Source organism: Trichechus manatus, unplaced genomic scaffold, assembly GCF_000243295.1.
Source record: "Trichechus manatus latirostris isolate Lorelei unplaced genomic scaffold, TriManLat1.0 scaffold00008, whole genome shotgun sequence".
Lineage (NCBI taxonomy): Eukaryota > Metazoa > Chordata > Mammalia > Sirenia > Trichechidae > Trichechus > Trichechus manatus.
Window position 1 is genome coordinate 29,304,637 of NW_004443944.1, and position 23,862 is coordinate 29,328,498.

The window sequence follows — 23,862 nt, forward strand, 5'->3', positions numbered from 1 at the left end:
GCCTTCAGTATGGATTACACCTCAACATAAAGAAAACAAAAATCCTCACAACTGGACCAATAAGCAACATCATGACAAACGGAGAAAAGATTGAAGTTGTCAAGGATTTCATTTTACTTGGATCTACAATCAACACCTATGGAAGCAGCAGTTAAGAAATCAAAAGACACATTGCATTGGGCAAATCTGCTGCAGAAAACCTCTTTAAAGTGTTGAAAAGCAAAGACGTCACCTTAAAGACTAAGGTGTGCCTGACCCAAGCCATGGTGTTTTCAGTCGCCTCATATGCATGCGAAAGCTGGGCAATGAGTAACGAAGACCGATGAAGAATTGACACCTTTGAATTGTGTTGGCGAAGAATACTGAATATACCATGGACTGCCAAAAGAACAAACAAATCTGTCGTGGAAGAAGTACAACCAGAATGCTTCTTAGAAACAAGGATGGTGAAACTACATCTCACATATTTTGGACATGTTATCAGGAAGGATCAGTCCCTGGAGAAGGACGTCATGCTTGGTAAAGTAGAGGGCCAACAAAAAAGAGGAAGACCCTTGACAAGATGGATTGACACAGTGGCTGCAACAGTGGGCTCAAAGCATAACAATTGTGAGGATGGTGCAGAAGTGGGCAGTGTTCTGTTAGTTATGTAGGGTTGCTATGAGTCGGAACCAACTTGAAGGCACCTAACAACAACAACTAAGCACATTCTTTTCTGGTGTTATTGTTTGTTTATTTATTTATTTTATTGTTGTACTTTAAGTGAAAGTTTACAATTCAAGTTACTTGGTGTTATTATGTATTTTATGGGGCCTGTCTATTGCTTGGCTGGAAGATGGTTTCCAGGAATGGCTACAGTTCATGTCAGAGGGATTCTTAGGGCCATAGTCTCAGGGGTTCCTCTAGTCTCTGTCAGGCGAGTAAGTCTGGTCTTTTTTTCATGAATTTGATTTTTTGTTCTATATTTTTCTCCTGCTTTGTCCAGGACCCTCTGTTGTGATCCCAGTCAGAGTGGTTGGTAGTGATAGCCAAGCACCATCTAGTTCTTCTAGTCTCAAGGTCATGTAGGCTGTGATTCATGTAGTCTTTTAGTCCTTTGGACTAAATGCTCCCTTGAGTCTTTGGTTTTCTTCACTCTCCTTTACTCCGGATAGAAAGAGACCACTACTTGCAAGCAAATGTAATCAGCTTCTTCTTTTTTTTCCTAACAAGTTTTTGAACCACAAAAGTAGTAAAACGTTTATTAAAGAAAACTTGAAATTCAGAGAAGCACAAAGGAGAAAATAACTCTCCAGTAAACCAGTACTCTTATGACTCAGCAATATCCACTGGGTACATTTTAGTTCATCATCTTCCAGTCCTCTTCTCAGAGTATGTGTACATGATACACAGTGTCACATTTATATATATATATATATATATATATATATCACATCCACATTCGTATATGGTTAAATATGTGCTTATTATATAATGAAAATGAGATAATACTATTTATGCTATTGGTAGCTTTTTTTTCCATTTAATAATGTATCATGAATAGTTTTTTCTACAACATGATTTTTCATGACTGCATATGGAGTGCCACGATTTAGTTAACTAATCTACTATTGTTAGGCATTTAGGTCTTCTGTTTTTACTAGTATAAATAAAATGCTTTGATATCCATGTGTGTAATTAGAGCTATGTAAAAAGATTTATTTTCTTAGGCACCTTGAAATGGAATTGCTGAGTCAGAGTTACACACCAGTGTTTCTCAACCTCAGCAGTATTGACATTTTGGACCAGATAATTCCTTGTTGTTGTAGGGGATTTCTTATGCATTAGGATATTTGGTGGCATTCCTGCCCTCAACCTACTAGATGCCAGTAGCACCCTCCCAGTCATGACAATAAAAAATTTCTCCAGACATTGCCAAATGCCCAGTGGGAGGCATAATTGCCCGCTGTTGAGAACTACTGGATTACATCTTTTAATACTCCACTAGGATTATATGAAAATGTCTTAGTCCCTGTGCCCTCAGTAACACCAAATATTAACAATTTTAAATCTTTGCATACTAGAAAAGGGGATGAGATGAGGGCAGTCAGTATACCTAGCAGTGTATTGTGAACATATTCCCATGTATATTCTTCCATAATGTGACTTGTAATGTGACATTATCTGGCTGTATCAGACTCATAGTAAATGCCAATATATGTTAGTAATTTCCTAGATTTTAGATACTATTTTGAGTTAGTAGCAATTTTCAAACATCTTATGTTAAACACCCTTTTCTGAAAAATTACAAAATCCAAAATCTTTTAATTTTTAAAGGGGCATATTCTTAGCTTGAGAAAATGAGCGAGGAAGTTTGGGGATTTTTGTTCCAAATTCTTTGTCTTTTACCTGTTTTTCCACCATTTTACCAGCATTATGCTTTATTATTTTATTTTTACTAATGTAACAGGCTAAACACACATTTAAATTCTTATAATACAGAAGGTAATTGTACTCATTGTCTCAGGGTGGAGTAATATAGAATGACCTGGGAGTGGGAGTGTGGGGGATATTCTCTTTCCATGTATTTTCTCCTGCCTTATCAATAAAACTCTATCGAAGAGCCCCTTTTTTGTGTTACTTGATTCTCTCACCTCCTTGGAAACTTGTGCTTCTCTTTGTCAGCAGTGAGCCCAAAGAGATAGTTGAAAAGTCCAAAACCCCAAGCCGAAGAAACTCCCGAACTGAAGAGGCAACTGTGGCTTCTGAAAGTGTGGAAAATGGACATCGTAAACGATCCTCTCGGCCTGCTTCAGCCTCCAGCTCTACTAAAGGTTAGCAGTGGGGTGGGGTGGGTGAGGGTGCTGTTTGTGGGTCATTAAGAAGAATGAAGTCCTTACCTCAGCAGCATCTTAAACTTATGTTCCTTAAATTTGTCAAGTTACTTTGACTTCTATTGCTTGTTTGGTCCTTCCTTTATTTGTTAGTTTGTTTAACTATATGTTTTCCATGTGTGTACAGAGCAGCAGGCACTGTTAGAAAAGAGAATATAACAGAGCAGATTGATTCTACTTTAAATTCATGATCACCCACTTCAATTAGTTGTTCCTCAACACAGCCCAGCCATCTTTTATGTTCCTGTGGTCAGCTCTCCCCTACTCTGCTTTTAAAACTTCAGCCCCCACTTTCTCCTGTCCCTCTCAGCAAAACCCTCACCTCTTCATAGAGAAGATAGAACTGCCTCAACTTCCCTATGTTGTTAGCTGCCGTTGAGTCAATTCTGACTCATGGCAACACCAAGTGTGCAGAGTGGAACTGCTCCGTAGGGTTTTCTGTGACCTTTTGGAAGCATGTCACCAGGCTTGTCTTCCAAGGCACCTCTGGGTGGATTTGAAGTGCCAACCTTTCTGTATCCTCCTTTGCTCCTGTTATAATAAAGCAGATATCCCCCCTCAAGTTTAAGGCCAGTTCTTCCACCTGTGCCTTTGATCGCATCTTCTCCGACCTTCTCAAGAACCTTAAACTATCAGTTTTCTCTTCTCTGTTGACTATTATCTCCTTTTTGAACTACCTCCTCTGGCTTCTGTGACCCAAAAATCTTAGTACTTTTCTGTCTACCTCTCTAGCTGTTCCTTCTCAATCTCTCCACCTAGCCATTAGATGTTGGCTTCCCTCAAACTTTGATCCTGAGTCTTTTTTTTTTCCTTCAACTTACATTTTCTCCCTAAGTAATCTCATTCATGCCCCTCTTCTTCTTTCACAGATGACTCATAAATTTGTATTTCTAGTACAGACCTCTAAAGATCTTAGACAACTGCATGTAAAAGCCTTAACAGGTCCTCAAACTCAACATGTCTGCAACCAAATGTCTTAGTCATCTGATGCTGCTTATAACAGAAATAGCACAAGTGGATGGCTTTAACAAACAGAAATGTATTCTCTCACAGTTTAGGAGGCTAGAGTCCAAATTCAGGGTGCAGCCTCTAGGGAAAAGCTTTTTCTCTCTGTCGGTTCTGGAGGAAGGTCCTTGTCATTGATTTTCCCATGGTCTAGGAGCTTCTCAGCACAGGAACCCAGGGTCCAAAGGATGCACTCTGTTCCCAGCACTTCTTTCTTGGTGTTATGAGGTCCCTTTCCTGTCTGCTCGATTCTCTTTTTTATATCTCAAAAGAGGTTGACTCAAGATACAACCTAATCCTGTAGATTGAGTCCTGCCTTACTAACCAAACTGCCTCTAATCCTGCCTCATTAACATTGTAGAGGTTAGGATTTACAACACATAGGATAATCACATCAGATCACAAAATGGTGGACAACCACACAATATTGGGAATCATGGCCTAGCCAAGTTGACACCGACACACATTTTTGAGGGACACAATTCAATCCATAACACCAAACTGTGGTTTTTACCCCAAAGTCAGGTCTCTGCCATTGTTCCCCCATCTCAATGAGTGTCACCACTGTCCATCCATTAGGCAAGCTAGAAGTGCAGGATTCCTCCTTGACACCAGCTGTCTCCCTCACCCTCACCTCTAAGCCATCACAAAAAGCTGTGGATTTTATCTCAGGTGTCCTAAATTCATCTACTTTTTTTCATCCTCACTGCTACCCACTAGCTTAAAACCCTTCAATGATTTACCATTATAATTAGGGTTAAAGTCTAAAAGCCTCACCGTGGCCCACAAGGTCCTGTGTGGTCTGGCCCCTGTTAGCTTCTCCCAGCCTCATCTCATCTCCCTCAGTAACTTGTACATGCCATCCTCATCCCTGTCATCACAAGGCCTGTACACGTGTTGCAGCTATTATGAGGAGTGCTCTTCTAGCCGCTCTTCTCCTCATTAGCTTCCTACTCCTCCTATTTATCTTAGCTCAGTTGTCACTGCTATGAGGAATCATAGCATTGTGTTCTCCTTCATAACACCACGTTTGTAACTTTATGTCTGTTTGTCTAATAGGTAATTAATATGTATGCTCTGTTAGGGCAGGAACTCATGTCTGGTTTTGCTTACCATCTATCAAATATGTATTAAGTACTACATAGCAGGCCCGGAGGATATAATAGTGAAAAGACAGATACAGAATTTCTCTTCACCACATTGATTAGACTAGCAAGAAAGACAGACAAACTCTAATACAGTGCGTTAAATGTTAAATGCTGTGATAGCAAAATTACATAGTGCTGTAGGAGCATATAGCTGGGATGTCTTCCTCATCTGCCAGGTCAGAGAAGACTTTCCAGAGAAAGTGGTGTTTAAGCTGAGACCTGAAGAATGAGGAGGCATTAACCAAGCCATGAGGGTTGGATAGAATATTCTAGGCAAAAGGTACAGCATGTGCAAAGGCTCAGATCTGAGAGATGACGTGATATTTCATCCTCTCAGGAAATGTGCTGAGCTTCAGCAGCTCAGGTTGGGCAAGGGCTGGGGTCCTGGCTGAGTGCCTGATAGCAGCCTGACTACTGAGGAATGACCAAGTGTCATTGGAATGCTAGCCTAAAGATCAGGGCAACATTAGACACTGACGTGAGAACTCAGCTGTACTTGGCGGGTCATGTTTCTGGGCAGGAATGTCATGATGTCTTACAAGAGCCCCTGGGAGCAGGCCACAGTCTACGGGTCATACAGGTAAAAGAGAGGTGTAGAAAATAACTGTCACCCTACCTCAGCCTGCTGGAGAGTGAGGGGAGAAGTTGGAGGGCCTTCTTTACCTTCTGGGCATACTTTATGTATCACAGGTAGTGTTTTCATAAGTATCCCCACTTTAGATGCAGAAATGGAGCCAATAACTTTCTTCCTTCTCCCTGGAAGTCATCTACTAGGCTGCAGAAACCTGTTTAAAAGGAACACATCTCTTGGTATATTAAACTTAGAGCCCAAAAGAAGGGTTCCTGGAGTTCTCTGGAGAAATCTGCTTCCTTTCAGTTCTGTGTATTGTAGCCCCTTGCTTTCCAGAAGGATCAAGGTCTTCTAGGTTGTGGAACAAGAATCTTTAAACAAAGAGGGGGGTTGGCCTTTAGAAATGTCACCTACTGGATTTTTGGAACCCTGATCTGAGCTCAGAGCCTCAAGATACTATAGGTATCATTGACAGTGTACCAGAGAGAATTAATCTAGAGAGCAGCTGGGATAGTAAAGAAGAGATGCCCAAATTAGAGCCACTCTGCAGAGAACTGCCAGCCAAGAAAAGATGGAAAACTGGAACCTGTTTTAGGAGGAGGGTGGGGAATAGACCTATACACTTAAACTGGACATTGTCCCAAGGTAGTGCAGTCATGTTGGAATGTCTGCCCCGTGCATGCTGTGAGGCTTAGGAAAAGCCATAAAGACTCACAGGCTCTGTGATCTTGCAAGGGGTACTGAGTAATCCTCTCACTAGAGGATGGCAGAGCTCTGCCGAGATCCCAGGAATCACAGTCATATATAGACCTCCACACCACCCTCAAGCCTTCAGGCTATCATTCTCTAACTCTCCCAGGGCCAGTTACCTTTAAAATCAGAAATGAGTACTGTAGTTCTTTTGGTTTTAAGTGTCAGGGTTCGTGGATCCAAATTAAAGAATAAACATGCATATTATTTGGCCTGTGTGTTGAATCCAAACATGTGAAACAGAGTCGTAAAATAACTTTCTGTGATAGTATTTTAACCCATACCTAGGGTTCACCAGAAGGAGCCCTGGTTGCACAATGGTTAAAGCTCTCATCTGCTAACTGAAAGGTCAGCAGGTCGAGCCCACCAGCCACTCCATGGGAGAAAGATGTGGCAGTCTGCTTCCTTAAAGATTTACAGCCGTGGAAACCCTATAGGGCAGTTCTACTCTATACTGTATGGTCACTGTGAATCAGAATCAACTCAACCGGAATGAGTTTGGTTTGATTTTTTAGGATTCACAAAATATCAAGCTGATCTCTAAAATCCATGCGTCTCAAACTTGGAGACATATGATGGTGTTTGGGTACTTGAAACATGAAGTATCTTCCCGTAGCTTCAGTACTTAAATTTTTGAGGGGAAAAAAGATCTTTTTTGTACTCAGAAGATTTTGGTCATATATGCACAAACAGAATGAGAAACATTCTGTATTTTTTGTGAAAATCTGGAAAGCTGAGAATATTACAAGCAGTGAAGAATGAGATGTTTTGGTGCTTTTGTATGAAGGAGCCAATGACATTAATCATGTGTGCTTCTGCTGCAAGAGCAGAATTTGCTTACATCATGCTGGCCAAGACCTACTAGACTGCCAGATTGGAGCAGGTGGAGTGGATGAAATCTGGGCAAGTCCAAGGAGGTCCGCATGGTTGGTTGGTCACTCTCTGAACCAGTGTTTTTGTTTTTGGTTGATTAGGTTTTTCCCCTCACTTTTAATTACAGACACAAAAGTTGGCTTCCACAAATCAGTGAACTTCCTTTTAAAATTGCACTGGATCGGGTGTATTGTTTACAAACATGCAAATGAGTAGATCTTCTTTCTGATGTGGTTAGTTTCCATTAACACAGAAGCCATGACTTTTCTAGTTTGTCGTGTCACTATTTACTCTTCTACTTATAATAGTTTTTATGTTGTATTTTGAATTGGAATCAGAAGTTAAAAACATGAAGTTCAAAGCATCAATTTGAAACCTGGGAGAATATGCTAATAGGAGGGAAGTTCAGAACAACCTGTAATCACCAGCAGCTGTGGGTGTCCCTAGGTGCATCTGACAGCAAAGTAGATGATTGTCCTATGCTACCCACAGCCAGTGAATTGAGAAACAACAATCAAAAAAAATATATATATACAGGAATAATTAATACAGAAGTGTTATTATTATGGAAATGCAAATGTGCCTATTAGACATCTTATGGGAGAAAACCCTGAACAATAACTGCCTGAAACTACACTCTTATAGCATCATTTAGAAACCAGTCATGCAAATTTTGAAGGAAAATTTCCAAAATTGTTTACAATTATGTAGAGAGAAATCAGGAGCCCTGGTGATGCAGTGGTTAAAGCACTTGACTGCTAACCGAAAGGTCAGTTCAAACCCACCAGCCACTCCGTGCGAGACCATGGGAAGAAGATGTGGCAGTCTGCATCCATAAAGATTACACCCTTAGAAACCCTATAGGGCAGTTCTGCTCTGTCGTACAGAGTTGCTATGAGTCAGAATGGACTCAACGGCAATTAATTAGAAGTCTTGGCTAGAAGTAGTACGGTAAAAAGCACAATCAGGTGAGCAAGTAAATTCATTTAAGATCAATTTCTAAAACTCCTTGGAAGGTGTCTTAGTTGTCTAGTTCTGTTATAACAGAAACACCACAAGCAGGTGGCTTTAACAAACAAATTCATTTTCTCACAGTTTAGGAAGCTGGAAGTCTAAGTTTAGGATGCCGGCTCTAGGGAAAGTGTTCTCTTTCAGCTCTGGAAGAAGGTCCTTATCTCTTCGAGCTTCTGTTCCTGGGTGAGCTTCATATGGCTTGGCACGTATCTTCCCCCATCTCTGCTTCTCTAGATGGCTTGTTTTAATCTCTTATATCTCAAAAGAGATTGACTCAAGACACACGCTACACTAATCGTGTCTGTTAACATAACAGAGACAACCCATTCCCAAATGAGATTATAACCATAGGCATAAACAAAAAAAACCAAAACCCACTGCCATATGAGTTGATTCTGACTCATAGCGACCCTAGAGGAGAAAGTAGAACTGCCTCATAGGGTTTCCAAGGAGTGGCTGGAGGATTTAGACTGCCAACCTTTTGATTAGCTGCCAAGCTCTTAACCACTGTGCCACCAGGGCTCCACCACAGGCATAGAGGGTAGGAATTACAACACATATTTTTGGGGCACATAATTCAATCCATAACAGAAGGTAAAGCCCACATACTAGAGGATTTAATAGAGCCTTTTACTGTAGATTTGACAAAATTTGCTTAAGGTCAAAAAGACACATCAAAGGTCCAGAGCAAGATGGCAGCATGAGCAGCTGCACACTCATGTCCCCCTGCAAAAGCACACACACACACAAAAAAAAAACCCAGGCAGAAACTGGCAGAACCAACTTTGTCAGAACTCTGGAAACGAGTCAAAGAATAACAACAACTAAGCAAATGCTGAATCAAGAAAAAGACAACATATAAACAGTAGGAATGCTTTGGTTTTCTACTTGCCAGCACCCTACCCCTTCCTTGGCTCAGTATGACCATCTTAAAGCAGTGGCAGCAGGCACTATCAGAGCAGGAGCCTGGGGCCTAGCTCCAGAGGGAGTAGAGCAGACTATTTGTAAATTATTATGTGTGTCTGTTTTAACCTATCTGGGCCCTGCCTGAAGGATTGAAGCAAGGCACTCATCTTAGTTTGGCCTGTTTCTGAGATCACATAGGCCGTAGCCATCTGGGCTAAACCAAACTTGTTGCCATCAAGTCAATTCCAACTCATAGTGACCCTGTAGGACAGAGTAGAACTGCCCCATAGGGTTTCCAAGGCTTTAATCTTTATGGAAGCAAACTGTCTCATCTTTCTCCTGCAGAACAGCTGGTGGGTTCAAACTGCTGACCTTTCAGATAGCAGCTGAGTGCTTAACCACTGTGCCACCAGGGCTCCTTACCTGTGCTAAAGAGTGTCATTAAGGCACACATTAGGCACCCAAAGTCTTAAAGGAGAAGCCAGGTAGTAGAGAGTTTCTTTCAGAAATTAAGACTTTCAAAAGCACCATGTATACAGGGGAATTGAAAAAACTACGTGCCCAGAGCAAGACACATACTCAGAAATTACATTAGAAGACCCTGTACTTTCACCTTGATCTGATCCTTAGGCTGATTGCAAGCCTGGGTAAGTGCTAAAGGAGAGCCCCAGCACAGAGCCAGTTTGCAAAGATTGAGATAGGGTTTTATTTGTTGTGTTCCCCCCTGGAATTCAAGGAAATCTCTGTCAAAACACTAGCTGAACAAAAGCTAAAAAATAGATACCTCAGTGTCCACACCATGTCCAGGAAAGCAGTCTTTGCAAGAATAGTTAGGGAAAGTCACTAAACAAATGGATGACTACAGCCTTCAACAATTTAAAAAAATAAACCCAGGGGAGGGGAAGAATCTGATTTCCAGAGTTACAATATTATAATATTCCAGTATCCCAGTTTCCACAAAAAAACAACAAGGCATACAAAGAAACAGGAAAGACTAGGCCATTCAAAAGAACAAAAGAGACAGAAACCATCCCCATGGAAACCTGTTTAATGGACTTACTAGATAAAGACTTTAAAACAATAGTATTAAATATGCTCAAAGAGCTAAAAGATCTAAAGGAAATCAGGAAAACAATACAGGAACAAAATGAAAATATCAGTAAAGAGGTAGAAATTATAAAAAAGAACGAAACAAATACTGGAGTCAAAAATACAATAACTCAAAATGAAAAATTCACTGAAGGGATTCAACAGAAGATTCAAGCTGGCAGAAGAAAGAAGCAGTGAACTTAAAGATAGGACGATTAAAATTATTGAGTCTGTGAAACAAAAAGAAAAACAGAATGAAGAAAAGTGAACACAGCCTAAGGGACTCGTGGGACACCCTCAAGCCGACTGTCTTAGTTGTCTAATGCTACTATAACAGAAATGCCACAAGTGGATGGCGTCAACAAACAGAATTTTATTCTCTTGCAGTCCAGTAGGCTAGAAGTACAAATTCAGGGCATCAGCTCCAGGAGAAGGCATTCTCTATCTGTCAGCTCTGGAGAAAGGTCCTTGTCATCAATCTTCCCCTGGTCTTAGAGCTTCTCAGCACAGGGTCATTGGGTCCAAAGGACACCCACCTCTCCTGGCTCTGCTTTCTTGGTGGTAGGAGGTCTTCTCTGTTTCTCTGCTTGCTTCTCTCTTTCATATCTCAAAAGAGATTGACTTAAGATACAACCTAATCTTGTAGATTGAGTCCTGCCTCATTAACATAACTGCCTCTAATCCTGCCTCGTTAACATAATGAAGGTAGGATTTACAACACACAGGAAAATCACATCAGGTGACAAAATGGTAGACAATCACATAATACTGGGAATCATGGCTTTGCCAAGCTGACACATATTTTGGGGGAACACAATTCAATCCATAACACTGACCAACATATACGTTGGTGGAGTCTCAGAAGGAGAAGAAAGAGATGAAAGGGCAGAAGGAATATTTGAGGAAACAGTGACTGAAAACCTCCCACATCTGATGAAAGATATGAATCTATACATCTAAGAAACTGAACAAACTCCAAATAGGATAAACCCAAAAAGATCCACTCCAAGACACATTATAATCAATTTCACAAACACCAGAGATAAAGAGATAAACTTGAAAGCAGCAGAATAAAGCAAATCATCATATGCAAGGGATCCTCAATAAGACTAAGTACCAATTTCTCCTCAGAGACCATGGAGCCAGAAAGCAGTGGGATAACATGTTTAAAGTGCTGAAAGAAAACTGTTAAGCAAAAATTCTACATCTGGCAAAATGGTCCTTCAAAAATGAGGGTGAAATTAAGACATTCCCAGATAAACAAACACTGAGGGAGTTTGTTACCACAAGATGTGCCCTACAAGAAATGCTAAAGGCTGTTCCTTCAGATTGAAATGAAAGGACACTAGACAGTAACTGGAAACCATATGAAGAAAACAAGATCTCTAGTAAAGGTAATATCATGGGTAAATATAGAGGCCTGTTTTATGGTATTTTTGTATTGTTACTCTACTTGTTATGTCCTACATGATTTAAAAGACAAATACATTAAAAAATTATAAATTTACCTTATTGAGCACACAATGTAAAGATATAATCTGTGACAACATAAAGGTGGGAGGAGTGGTATAGGAACAGAGTGTTTGTATGTTAAGTATGTGAAGTTAAATTGGTATCAATTTAAACTTACATTCCACGTTCCAATTATTAATGGATATTTGCAGCTGTTCTCATTTTGAGTCATGCCACATCAGCATATGAAGGCTGTACTCCATCCACATCATTAAAGTCGATACTACTTTGAGGAGGCAGCTCTTCCCCAGTTGTATTTTGAGTGCCTTCCAACCTGAGGGGCTCATCTTCCGGCATTGTATCAGACAATGTTCAGCTGCTATTCATAAGGTTTTCACTGGCCAGTTTTTTCAAAGTAGACCGCCAGGTCCTTCTTTCTAGTCTGTCTTAGTCTGGAAGTGCTGTTGAAACCTGCTCACAATTGGTGACCCTGCTGGTATTTGAAATACCAATGGCATACTTTCAGCATCAAAGCAACACACAAGTCACCACAGTATGACAAACTGACACATGAGTGGTGGCAGTTTAAACTAGGTTGTTATAAATTTATTAAATGTAACCCCCATGGTACCACAAAGAAAATATCCAAAAAATGTACACAAAAGAAACAGATACAAAAAGACAAATATTATATGATCCCATTATATAAAATACCTAGAATAGGAAAATGCACTGAGACAGAGGTTTATTAGTGGTTACCAGGGGCTAGGGAGGGTAGGGGGATGGAGAGTTATTGCTTAAGGAGTACTGAGTTTCTGTTTTGGGTGATGAAAAACTTTTGGAAATGGTGATTGTTGTACAACATGATGAGTGTAATTGTCACTGAACTGTAAACTTAAAAATGGTTAAAATGGCAAATTTTGTGTTATGTTTTACCACAATAAAATTAAAGAACAAAAAAAGGCACCTAGGCTGAAAAAAAAAAAAAAAACCTTATCAAATTATAAATTTAAATGTTCCTTAATTACATATGGACAACCATCTGAAAGGCTATTATAGACCTAGTTCTTTACCATATTTTTGGTTCTAAAACAGATATAAATTATCTGGCTACACTATTAGTCTTTGAACTGTTTGTATATTTGTGAAGACATTAATTTGTAAAATCTTTGATAGTTTAAAAAACTGAAGACGTTTTCAACAATATATGTGAGGTTTTTTGGCAGTATGGTATTGGTTGTGGAGTTAGGGGTGAGATCATGCAGTCAAATAAGTCAGGCTAGCCTTTGGAACATAGCTGTGATCAAGGCCTGATATGCACACTCCAAATATGCCATCTAGAATCTCTTACTGTGTTCAAGGAAGTGGTAAAAGTGGTAACATTTTGGAGTGTAAAATTGAACCACAGAACTCATCTTTTCAGACAGAGTTATAAAGAAATGGAAAATGACTTTGCTATTGACCCAGATCGGGTAGATTTATCCAGGGAAGGTGATTGAAATTTCAAACTCCAGTTGAAATTTTTTTTTCCCTTGTGGAAGTATAAGTGTGCCACCAACAACAACCCCCCATCCCTGAGTATCCAAAAGGTGATTTTTTATTTTGTTTTATCTTATTGTAGTTTCTAGCATAAATCCCTTGTTTTGGATTTGTGCTGGAGGCTAAAATAAATCCTCATGGCCCCACTCATAGATCCATCCCCAGAAGCAGAGGCAGCCTGCCAGTTACTTGGGTGCTTTGGAGTAGTGACAGATAGGAACAAGCAAGGAAGGAGTGGGGAGCCTGAGGCTGGTGATCCCCCCACACTCCCTACTTCTTTTCCCAGCTGCATATATGGTTCTCCAACACACTGCTTGAGACTTCATATCATAACAAAAATGTTTCCAAAGTTCACCTAATTAACAGATATTTTTCCAGGGATGCACACTCAGTGAAGACAAAGCCCTACATATTTTTACTGCAAATGGCAAATTTTCTATAGTGAAAAGGAAGCTTGAGAGACAAAAAGAGTTGATTATGGGAAGTTGTGGGCAGTGTAAGGCTCTTAGTCCATTTACATGGAATTAAAATTTCGATGCTAGTAGTAAAATAAAGAATACCATTATCAACATCCTATCAGGTAACTGTCCTCTGATTAGTAAAAGACTGATGAGTAAATCAGAGAGACTTTGATTCTGCTTTACGGCACAAGCAACATGGCTTCCCAGCAAGAAGATGTACATACTGAAATTTCCACCAACAAAAACACGAAAACATTGTACAGGTGACCTCAGGGAAGGCCATCTAGACCACCCTTTATCAATTAACCATAGTTAACAAAGCAGTGAAAGTTTTGCTTTTTGCATCCACATATTTATGAGAGTCTGAGTTCTCAAAATATTATGATACAACAAAGAAGAAAAATTGCTTAAACACTGAACCTAACATGCAGCATCAGAAAAATCAGCCTAGTTTCCAGAACTGGATATATGCAATTCCTCGTACACATTAATATGTTAGAAAATATTTTTTTCTCCTTGATGGAAAGTAATTTTAGAACATTTCGTTTTCATATTAAAACCAAAATGTTTACTATGGAGCAACATGAAAAATAAGGGTGAATTTTTAAGGTCAGTATGAGATTTCAAAGAATTTTTTACATTTGGAGAGCCTCAAGGTATTCATTATATTCTGCCATAGAGGAACTTTTGTATGGAAAAGTTTTTGAGAAACAAGATTTAATTCTGGGATAAGATTGAGTTGATTGATTTAAGACATTGATATTATAAGAGGAATTAAATTGAAACACATTCATTCCCCTTTATGTCACTCTCTGTATAAATCACTCAGCTCCCATCTCTTGCATGCTTATATGTATTCACATTCTTAATATATCTGGCTGGACCATGGTAGACACTTGTCGAAGAAGAGTCATGGTGTTTAGAAATTTTGACTATAGCATAGCAAAAAAGGGTCCTTATTGCAACGCAATGGCTTGGCTCCAAAAAGGATCCACAGGCTGTTTTTTGTTTTACATTCTGGCACACTTGCTTGTAGCATCACTCATTGATTTCTCACTAAAGCACTGTCATTCTGTCTGTTCACTGAGGGAAGGGAACTGGTGAAGGAGATTATGGTGTTACTTGCCCAGCTAAAGAAACTTGCCCCACCCTAACACTTTTTCTAGCCAGGTACATGTGTTTTAACTCCTGCCACCTGTATCCTATACCCACGTTTCGCCAGTTGCCAGGTCTCAGTAGGCAGGGTGTCTTAGTTATCTAGTGCTGCTATAACAGAAATACCACAAGTGGGTGGCTTTAACAAACAAAAATATATTTGCTCATAGTTAACAAAAAACCTGTTGCCATAGAGTTGATTCCAACTCATGGCCATCATATAGCAACCCTATACGACACAGTAGAACTGCCCCATAGGGTTTACAAGGCTATAATCTTTACGGAAGCAGACTGCCACATCTTTTTCCAGCAGAGTGACTGGTAGGTTCGAACTGCTGACCTTTTGGTAGCAGCTGAGCATTTTAACCACTGCACCACCAGGGCTTCTTTTTTCTCACAGTTAAGAGGCTAGAAGTCTGAATTCAGGGTGCTGACTGTAGGGGAAGGCTTTCTCTTTTTGTCAACTCTGGAGGAAGGTCCTTGTCTCTTTTCAGCTTCTGTACCTCAGGGATCTACGTATGGCTTGGCATGTGTCTTCCCCCATCTCTGCTTGCTTCTGTGTGCCTAATCTGCTCACTTAAAGAGATATACCCTACACTGATATGGCTTCATTAACATACAAAGAAACCTCTATTCCCAAATGGGGTTCAATCCATAATACGGGGCTGTGCCCACATTCCTCCTAAGACACGGGCTTCAACTGGCCCTCTCCACATCCACTGTATGCCCTTTTTGATGCTTTTAGCACAATTCAGAGTTCAGTAGGGCACCACTTAGGTTAGGCCTGGTTTTTGTGGACTGCCTAAAAAGCACTGCTGTAAAGAGTTGTCTCAGCTAAACATGTACCTTCCTTTCCACCCCACAGACATAACCAGTGCTGTGCAATCCAAGCGGAGAAAATCCAAGTAAACGAGCTGGACGGCGACTTGATACTTGTAAATGTGTGTGAATTTTACAAAGAGCAATTTTGAGCTGTGACTTTTCTAAATCCATTTCTGTACAGTTAGTCATTTTAATAACGTGGCCCTTTTCCTAGTCCCTGTAACCTGTTTCGTAAAGTGCAATGGGGAAAGCAGGGTTGTTGAGCCCTTTTGGTGTTGCAAAGTAAAGTTCAAGGTTTCTAAAATGTTGCCATGTACTGAGAGGAGCTAATGCCATTATAAATGTTATTAGTTTTCACATTTCCTAAACAGCCTAGAGTACAGGGTGAGCATTTTTAGATCTTCTAATGATATATTGTGCTGTGGAAGTATTGTGTGTGAATAGCAGTAGTGGGGGCAAAAGCAATCTTCTCATTTGGAAATGTTGTAAATAATTTTATTATATAGTGTTTTTGGATGTATTTGTTGTAGAAATGGACCAGTGAATAAAGAGAATCTAAGGGTTTGTACAATGTGAAATAATGTGTTAAATAAATGTCATTGTCCTAGAACATAAAGGTATGTTGTTGGTAAGGAGTTATTAGATGAGCAAGTTCTTTGAACCATAAATGAATAGGCACAGCTTTCCTTGTGAATCAGAATTCCAGCTTGCCCCATTGCACCAGAGATGCCCTCCTGGCAAGTTGAGGAAAATGCACATACTTGCTCACTCAACTCATTCAAGGACAGGAAAGCTGTCAGCAACCTAGATAACGCTTTTTCTCCACCTTATACATTTGCGTCTCAATGCACAGGATGGATTGCTCCCTAACAACTGTGTTTACATTTCCTCTATTTGAAATAAGCCCAGACTGACCAGGAAGATTCTTTGTATCAGTATCAAGAATTGAGCCCAGTGTAGGTCACATTTCCACTTTTAGTCCAGTTCTGTGGTTAGATGAGACAGCTTCCAAATAAAAGGGGTCATTTTATGCTACATACTTCAAAGATGTCCACTACATTGCACTTCTTTGCGCTGTTTCTCACCTCGGGGTGACTTCTCATCAACGTGCCCAGGTTTTTTCCCCTTTCCTGGTCTAACTTTTACCTCACAGTTTGTACAGTCTCCAAAACCAGCTTCTGTCCCTATCCTACCCCAGCCTTCAGGGGACTCTGCTGCTTCAGGCCCTGTCCTTGTCTCAGCCTGGGCTTCAGTCTTCTGCTGTGTCTCCTAGGGCTAGACTTACACTCCATCCTTTCCCCTCCAGTGCCACCTTGTTCTAGACTTACACTCCATCCTTTCCCCTCCAGTGCCACCTTGTTCTAGACTAACACTCCATCCTTTCCCCTCCAGTGCCACCTTGTTCTAGACTTACACTCCATCCTTTCCCCTCCGGTGCCACCTTGTTCTAGACTTACACTCCATCCTTTCCCCTCCGGTGCCACCTTGTCCTTGCCAAGAACTGAGACCAAGAGAATGAGTTGGTGATTCTGTCATGCTTATTCTCATGTCTATTTCAACTGTCTTAATGTTTTGCATTATAATGATCCTCTAAAAGTAGTTATTTATGAGTCAGACCCCACATTGTCTGGCTGTGCTCCCAGCAAGCTCATCTACCCTCTTCCTTTCTCATATGACAAACACGACCAGAATCAAAGTCAGCTTAATAATAATACCCTATGCCAGTACTGTGCTTGAGATTACAAAGTGCTTCCCACACTTTAGCTCAACTCAGGCAGAAGGAATAATGTGCTTTAAATAGATTTTTATTTGTTTTTCTTTATATTAATTTTTTTCTCCCATAGAGGAATAACATTACAATCTAACAATCAGAATCCTGTTACACACATACACAGGCATGCCACATGACCAGGTCAAGGTGGTTGTGTCCTTGAGTCTGTCGACACATCACACATAATCAACCAAAGTCTCCTCATTTCATCCATCCTCAACACAGAACACCCAAACGGGATGCATTCAACTTGGTTCCGTTTGGAACTAAGTGGCAGGGCAAGAGGGAAGTTATTCGAAGTGGGTTGTGATATGCCTGCATTCATTCCCCTCATGTAAAGCCATGTGGATCTGGGAGGCATCCAAGATCTCTGGTAGGTTCCTTGTTGCACCTAAGACATTATGGATCAGAGCAAGTTGATCAGAGGGCTCCAGGCAGGAGGCTGGGGAACGGGCATACTCCAAAACAGCACCAAACTGCATTCATACACACAGTGCCCTGCTGGAGCTAGACTGTGGAAAGCTGGAAAGTGACAACCAAATTGAGGGGAGCACTCAGACTTATTGGGGACATAAATGGAAATTGCCCTTTGATGTAATTGGGACTCACATTTTAAAAATGGAGTCCCTCTGGCATACTCAGTTTTGGCAAAGTGCTGGTAGTGACATTATTTAATACTCACAAACTGAAACTTCTCCAGGATCTCTGAAAACAGCAGTCAAGACAGACTCTAACCCTTGCTGTCTAAGGTTGCATAGGACTTTGTGAATTCTGGTTCCCTCATGTATTCAAGTTCTGTGGTTTACCTGAAGCATGCTCAAGGTGAAAGGCACATACACAGTCAATACAGTATGACGAGGTCTGATGCTTCAGGAGTCAGACTAGGAGATTGAGTAGTGTTTGTTCTTAGAAATCTATACACAATTAAAATATTGCCACACTCAAATGCTACAGAATCTATAGAACAGTACAAAAAAATATGAACCTTGCAACCAGGTAGGCGATGGAGGGTTCTAGAACTAGAGAGGCCTCCAGAAATATGGGTGAGGGCAGTGCCTTTTGAAGTTTGAAGCAAATGCCCTATACCTCAAACTCTTCCACCAGAAGGATCATGAACACTACCCAGGATTGACCTAGGCCCCATCTCGCAGTGAAGGAGTAGGCAGGAAGTGTTAGAGGAAGTTTTAGCTCTTGGAAGTGCTGAAGATTCTAAACTGTGAGGTGACCAAGGGGTAGCTGGAAGAATAAAAGCAACTGAATTTTGGGAGCCAAGTTAGCAGGGTTGTCAACCACTGGGGCCTAATGGACTAGAGATGAGGGCTTTGATCTGCTTTTAGGATAAATTTGGCTTACTCTCTGGGATAGGAGACCCCAGTAGTGCTTCCTCTGGGTCCATCCCAGCATCCATGGGGCTACCCCCTCCCCCCACCCCCATCCCTACATGAGGCCTGAGGGTACAGGGTCAGGGAGAGCAGCTGCCTTTACCCTCATGGGAATGCAGCGTTTTCTCCAAGACAGCTTGGCTATGGGGCCTGGATACCTGGAATTGGGGTGAGAGGGAAGACCTATGTTAGTATGTAACAGGAAATAATAAAAGTTTCAAGGAAGAGAGAGAACACACTAGAAAAAGACAGCTAGAAAGACGAATAGGGAAACAACTCTCGGGGCATCCCAAGAGGCTGTTGCTGGTGTCTGAGCCCAAAATTCAGTCCTACCATGAGAAGGTGAAAGCTGGCTGCCCCTGTCCCCTCTGTCTCAACCAGGGATTCAGGTTTCCTCCTCCAGGTACTTACTGGAGGAGAAAGGGAGGGAGACCATAGGGCACCAGTTTCTCCCCAGCAGACTAAAAAGGAAGAGAGCCCTGGGGAGAAAATAAGGAAAGTCCCCCTGAAGGCCCTGAACCTGGTTAGGGGACTATTTGGGGATTGGGACAGTGGAGCTCCTAGCCTATCAGGAGTGTTTGTTAGGCCTACGGCGCGGGGTATGAAATCCAAGGCCAGAGGCACGGTGAAGGCTGAGTTGTCCATCCTGGGATAGCTTCACCCCAGAGCCTGTCCTCCCTGTGTCATTACTCTGTATTCTTACCATGGGGTGTGCCCTTTCCCTGCCTGGAAGCCCTCTGGTCTGCATCTCCCCTAAGCTAGTTCTAGCACCTTGGGATGACATGTTGTGGTGTAGGATGGCAAGGTATTAACTAAGCTCTACAGACACAGGACCCTGCAGAGGAAGGAACTGTCTAGATTTCAGGAAGAGGCTTAGGAGGTGGGATTATAGGAAAGGGAAGTGGGGGCAGACTCCAGGTGCTAACCTCATAGCAGGGCTTGGCATCTCTGAGCAAGCACAGTGCCAGCTCCCATGGTGCCCTGCTCCCTACAGCTTCTTAACCTGTCTGTCCTATTTGTATCTCCAATAGGCCACCTCCTTTCCTCGATTCCCTCCACCTTCTCCCTCTGACTTACATCTCATGGTCCTCTTCCACATACTTTACCTTTCCAGGCCTAAGCAGCTCCAAGGAGCCCACCCCCGGGGAAGAAGGAAGTAGAGGAAATATAAAGGGAGAGCCCTAAGCCTGAACCCTTACTGGAGGGCCAGGACAGCAGCCCAGGCCCCACAGGTTGTATCTTGTCAGAGCTGGGCTCAGGGTCCCACTCCACCCCCTAACCATTTAGGAGGGTCTACAATGGCAAGGAATTAATAATAGGAACAAAAATGAGTGTAGTGTCAAACGTAGGGTAGGATGAGGGATGTAAAGTTGGAGTTAAAGGCAGGGAATAGGTCAGATCAGGGACTGGAAGAAGAGGCTCTCAGAAATTGGTATGGGGCAGAGGAAGAGGACTAGAGGGCAAGAGTGAAGGGGAATGTTAGGACAAAGATAGGGATGAGAATCAGAGAAGGAAGTATGGAGTGGCAGGGGTGGGGAGGGGAATGGAGGATTAGGTGCTGGGCATGGGGACTAGAAGGACGGAGGATGAGGGGGGTTCAGAAGTGGATTAGAGGGTCAGAGATAGAGAAATCAAGAGAGTTGGGGTGGGAGAGGCTATCACCCCACCTCACACACTCAAAAAAGGGGAAAGTGTGGTGTCCAGCCCGCAGTAGGCCGCAGCCACCCCTTGAGCAGCACACTGGCTGCGACAGAGGGGCCCGACGATCAGGAGCTGGGGAGGGGTCCGTGGCCTGGCCAGCAGACGTTCAGTAGTTGAACTGGCGCTGGCACGGCTGGTAAACGAAGCTGCCCTGGTGCTTGGGCCGGCGCGGACGGCTCTCTCGGACGCGGTTCTGTCGTTGCACCACCTTGGCACTCAGCGCGTGGCGTTCAGCCCGTTGTCGGGCCCGCTGCAGCCGCCGCGCCTGGCCCGCCTTCTCCAGCAGCGTGGCCCTAGCGGGCAGCGGGGCTGGTGCGTGGTGGAGGGCCCGGGGCTCACGGCGGGCGGGCGCCATCTCTCTGCAGGGACAGAGTGGGACTCGGTTAGGCTCAGATAAGCCGGAGGCCGCTGGCAGCTCCCACCATGTCCCTAGCTCCCTCGCCTTGGCGCCGCATTGCCTCTGCTCCTAGGGGCCGCCTACTACCCTTCTTGTGTGTACGTGTGTACAGACTCTTCCCAAGCCAACTGGGAGACGCCTCCTCGGTTCTAGCCCCTGTGACATTGACAGGTAAGCTGGTCCACGGGAAGCCTCAGTCTCAACCCCCAATTCCACCCCTATCTTCTGGACAAGCCTCTAGAAGTGGCCTCGCCCCTCAAGCCTCCAAGCCTGCCCCAGGCTTCTTAGCCACCGTCTTCTGAGCCCCAAGTCCCGTCCCAAACCAGTGTCTCAAAGCCCTACCCCTTCACCTCAGGCCAGCTCCAAGCCTCGCCCTCTCACCGGCCTCCCCCGGTGCATCGAAGACCTGCCCCCTCACAGCTCCGCCCCTTCCATACCAGATCTCCCGGTCCCGCCCCTTGCTTACGATACACGCCTCTCTAGGCTCAGTCCCCGGCCTGCTCACCCGTCGCTAAGGTGGCCATCAGGCTGGGCAACGTCAGGGTGCGGGGAAGGGGGCCCAGGCTCCAGCACTACGGTGCTGCTAGTGACGTAAACGGACATGCTGGGGTGCTCGATGAGGAGGTCCTCCAGGGGGTTGCTCTGGAGGCGGGCGGGCCCGAGTCCGGGACCCTCTGCAGTAAAACAGGCGGGAGGGGTAACAAACCAGCTCTCGTCCATGAAGGAGGGCGCGGGCGGGGGGCGGCCCGCGGGAGCGGAGGCTGCCCCGGGGCTAGGTGGAGCCGCGTAGCTGTCTACGGGGCGCGGGAGGGGGAGCCGTGCATTTGAGGGGGGGCGCGGCCAGGAGGGACACACACACACACCGGACACAGAGGGGCGGGGAGAGAAAGGGCATCGTTAGTCAGACCCGCAGACCCGCCCGCTGCGCCCACGGGCAGCCACGGGCCAGGTGTCTTGACCTGCTGCCCTTGGGCACCTGAAGTATGGGCCCCAACACTGCGCCCCGGGGAGACAGCCCATGCTTGCTTGGGGTGGGGGGGCTGTTACCCCTCTCTAGTGTCACTGCCTCAGCCGGACTTTGCCCTGTAGGCTTGAGGGAACTCCCCAATCCCTAGCAGTGCCCTTCCCTCCCCTTCTGGTCCTTCTGCGCTCATGATGGCTTCACAGGCCCAGGAGTCAAAGTCCTGGCCCCAGACTCAGGCCTCACCCGGCAGGTCAATGATGAGCCAGCCATCCACTTCATCTTCCTCGGAGACGAAGGCGCGGGGGCAGTCGGGGTCCTCAGAGGGCGAGGGGGTGCTGAAGAAGAGGCTGGTGAGGCGCTGAAACATGGTGGGGGCTGAGGAGTTAAGCGGCCTCGGGGACGCCCTATGGCTGTGCCGAAACCTGGGAGGCGAGGCAAAGAGAGGAGTCAGAACCATCACTGACTGAAGTCCACCCCTATTCTGGGCCTGGGACAGAGGGCAAGTGATACTACCCTTATCCCCCAGAGCAGTGCTGAGAGTACCACAGGGATGCATGGGGGAGGCTACATGATGGTAAAGTGTTTTCTCAAACGTCAAATGATAGTAATAACAATAGTGCCCTCCTCTGGGCTGTTATAAGAATTAAATGAGCTAAGCACTTGTAAAGGAGTCCTGGTGACTTAGTGGTTAAGCATTTGGCTGCTAACCAAAAGGTTGGCAGTTTGAATCCACTTGTCACTCCTTGGAAACCCTCTGGGGCACTTCTACTCTGTCCTATAGGGTCGTTATGACTCGACAGCAATAGGTTTGTTTTGTTTTGTGATTATTATAATATTGTTAACATTTGTGTGCCAGGCAAAAATATACTACCAACTTTACCTATACTACCTCATGTAATCCTCACAGCAAGGAGGCCTGGTGGCGCTGTAATTAAGTACTCGGTTGCTAACTAAAAGATTGGTAGTTTGAACCCACTCACTACTCCAGAGGAGAAAGATGTGCCAGTCTGCTTCCGTAAAGATTACAGCCTTGGAAACGCTGTGGGACAGTTCTACTCTGTCCCATAGGGTCACTATGAGTTGGAACTGATTCAAAGGCAATGGGTTTTCAATCTTCATAGCAACTCTAGGAAGTTATCCCCCTTTTACATGTGAAGAAACTGAAGTTCAGAGATGTAAGGAAACTTGCCCAAAATCCTGCAGCTGGTATGAGACAGAGGTATGATTTGAACCCATGCAGTCAGATTCCAGAGGCAGCACTCATAATCACTATACTCCACTGGTTTTGCTGGGTGTTATGTCTGGATTAGGCATTTTTAACGTGGTGGCCGGTGGTCATGGTCCACTATCAGGCCTGAAATGTGTGTGTGGGTGTGTCCACACATGTGCACATGTGTGTTTTCCTGGAAAGAAGGACTTTGGTTTTTATCACAATTTCCTAAACAGCAATCCTTGACCCCAGAGACTACTTGAGCCTGTGTGATTTTGAAAGCTGGCTGGCAGAAACCCACAGAATCACTATCTCAACATGTGATTTGGTAGGCGCTAGTCATATCTGTCAGATGAGGTCCAGAGGTCCCATTCCTACAGGTCCTTCTCCCCCTCACCCCCTTCCCAGGCTCCTGCTCAAGGGCAGCATCTCTGGCTAGAAAGAAAAAGATTGGGTTGTCTGGCCCTGGGAGACAGCAGGTTAGTGAGAGGTGATAATGGAGGGAGGGAGCTGTGAGACCCCAGGATCCCTTAAGGATGAACACTGAGGGCTGGACCAGGACGCAAGACCTCACCCAGTCCTTCCCTGAGTAAAGATGAGGAAGAATCCTCCCAACTCCAGGAATGAAGACACCAAAGAGGTAGCTGTAGATCTGCCCCTCTCCCCACCCCAGCCTACCTCAGGACCAGATCTAGGCTAGAGGCTGCTGGCCAGTCCCCTGGGATGTCCCTAGAGCCTAGTCCTCCATGTCCATTCCCTAAGGATCATCAACAGTTTTG

The 23,862-nt window shown here is 43.8% G+C and overlaps 2 protein-coding genes across 5 annotated transcripts in view; one reads left to right on the top strand and one right to left on the bottom strand.

Annotated features, from left to right (window-relative positions):
- NCOA6 (nuclear receptor coactivator 6) overlaps positions 1-18,657 on the top strand; it is a 98,218-nt gene extending 79,561 nt beyond the window's left edge. For 3 of the 4 annotated variants that reach the window (XM_023725152.1, XM_004370416.3, XM_023725157.1), the window contains 2 exons: positions 2,665-2,813; positions 15,702-18,657. In XM_023725152.1, the coding sequence (XP_023580920.1) occupies positions 2,665-2,813; positions 15,702-15,745 (193 nt within the window). In that variant the 3' untranslated portion in view covers positions 15,746-18,657. The remainder of the gene's footprint in view (positions 1-2,664; positions 2,814-15,701) is intronic. The other variant, XM_023725161.1, reaches the window with a different exon arrangement.
- Positions 18,658-20,618: 1,961 nt separating this feature from the next.
- TP53INP2 (tumor protein p53 inducible nuclear protein 2) lies at positions 20,619-22,240 on the bottom strand. Its single transcript, XM_004370419.1, has 3 exons — positions 22,117-22,240; positions 21,415-21,703; positions 20,619-20,871 (listed from the first exon to the last, which is right to left on the bottom strand). The coding sequence occupies exons 1-3, from the start codon at positions 22,238-22,240 to the stop codon at positions 20,619-20,621; spliced, it is 666 nt and encodes a 221-aa protein (XP_004370476.1).
- Positions 22,241-23,862: the final 1,622 nt, after the last annotated feature.

Bases quoted from the DNA above. Each gene is read 5' to 3' on its own strand.
- TP53INP2 (XM_004370419.1), bottom strand. From the start codon at position 22,240: ATGTTTCAGCGCCTCACCAGCCTCTTCTTCAGCACCCCCTCGCCCTCT. The intron at 21,704-22,116 runs GTGAGGCCTGAG...CGCGCCCCGTAG, and splicing joins GCTCATCATTGACCTGCCGG to ACAGCTACGCGGCTCCACCT. The intron at 20,872-21,414 runs GTGAGCAGGCCG...CTGTCCCTGCAG, and splicing joins GATGGCCACCTTAGCGACGG to AGAGATGGCGCCCGCCCGCC.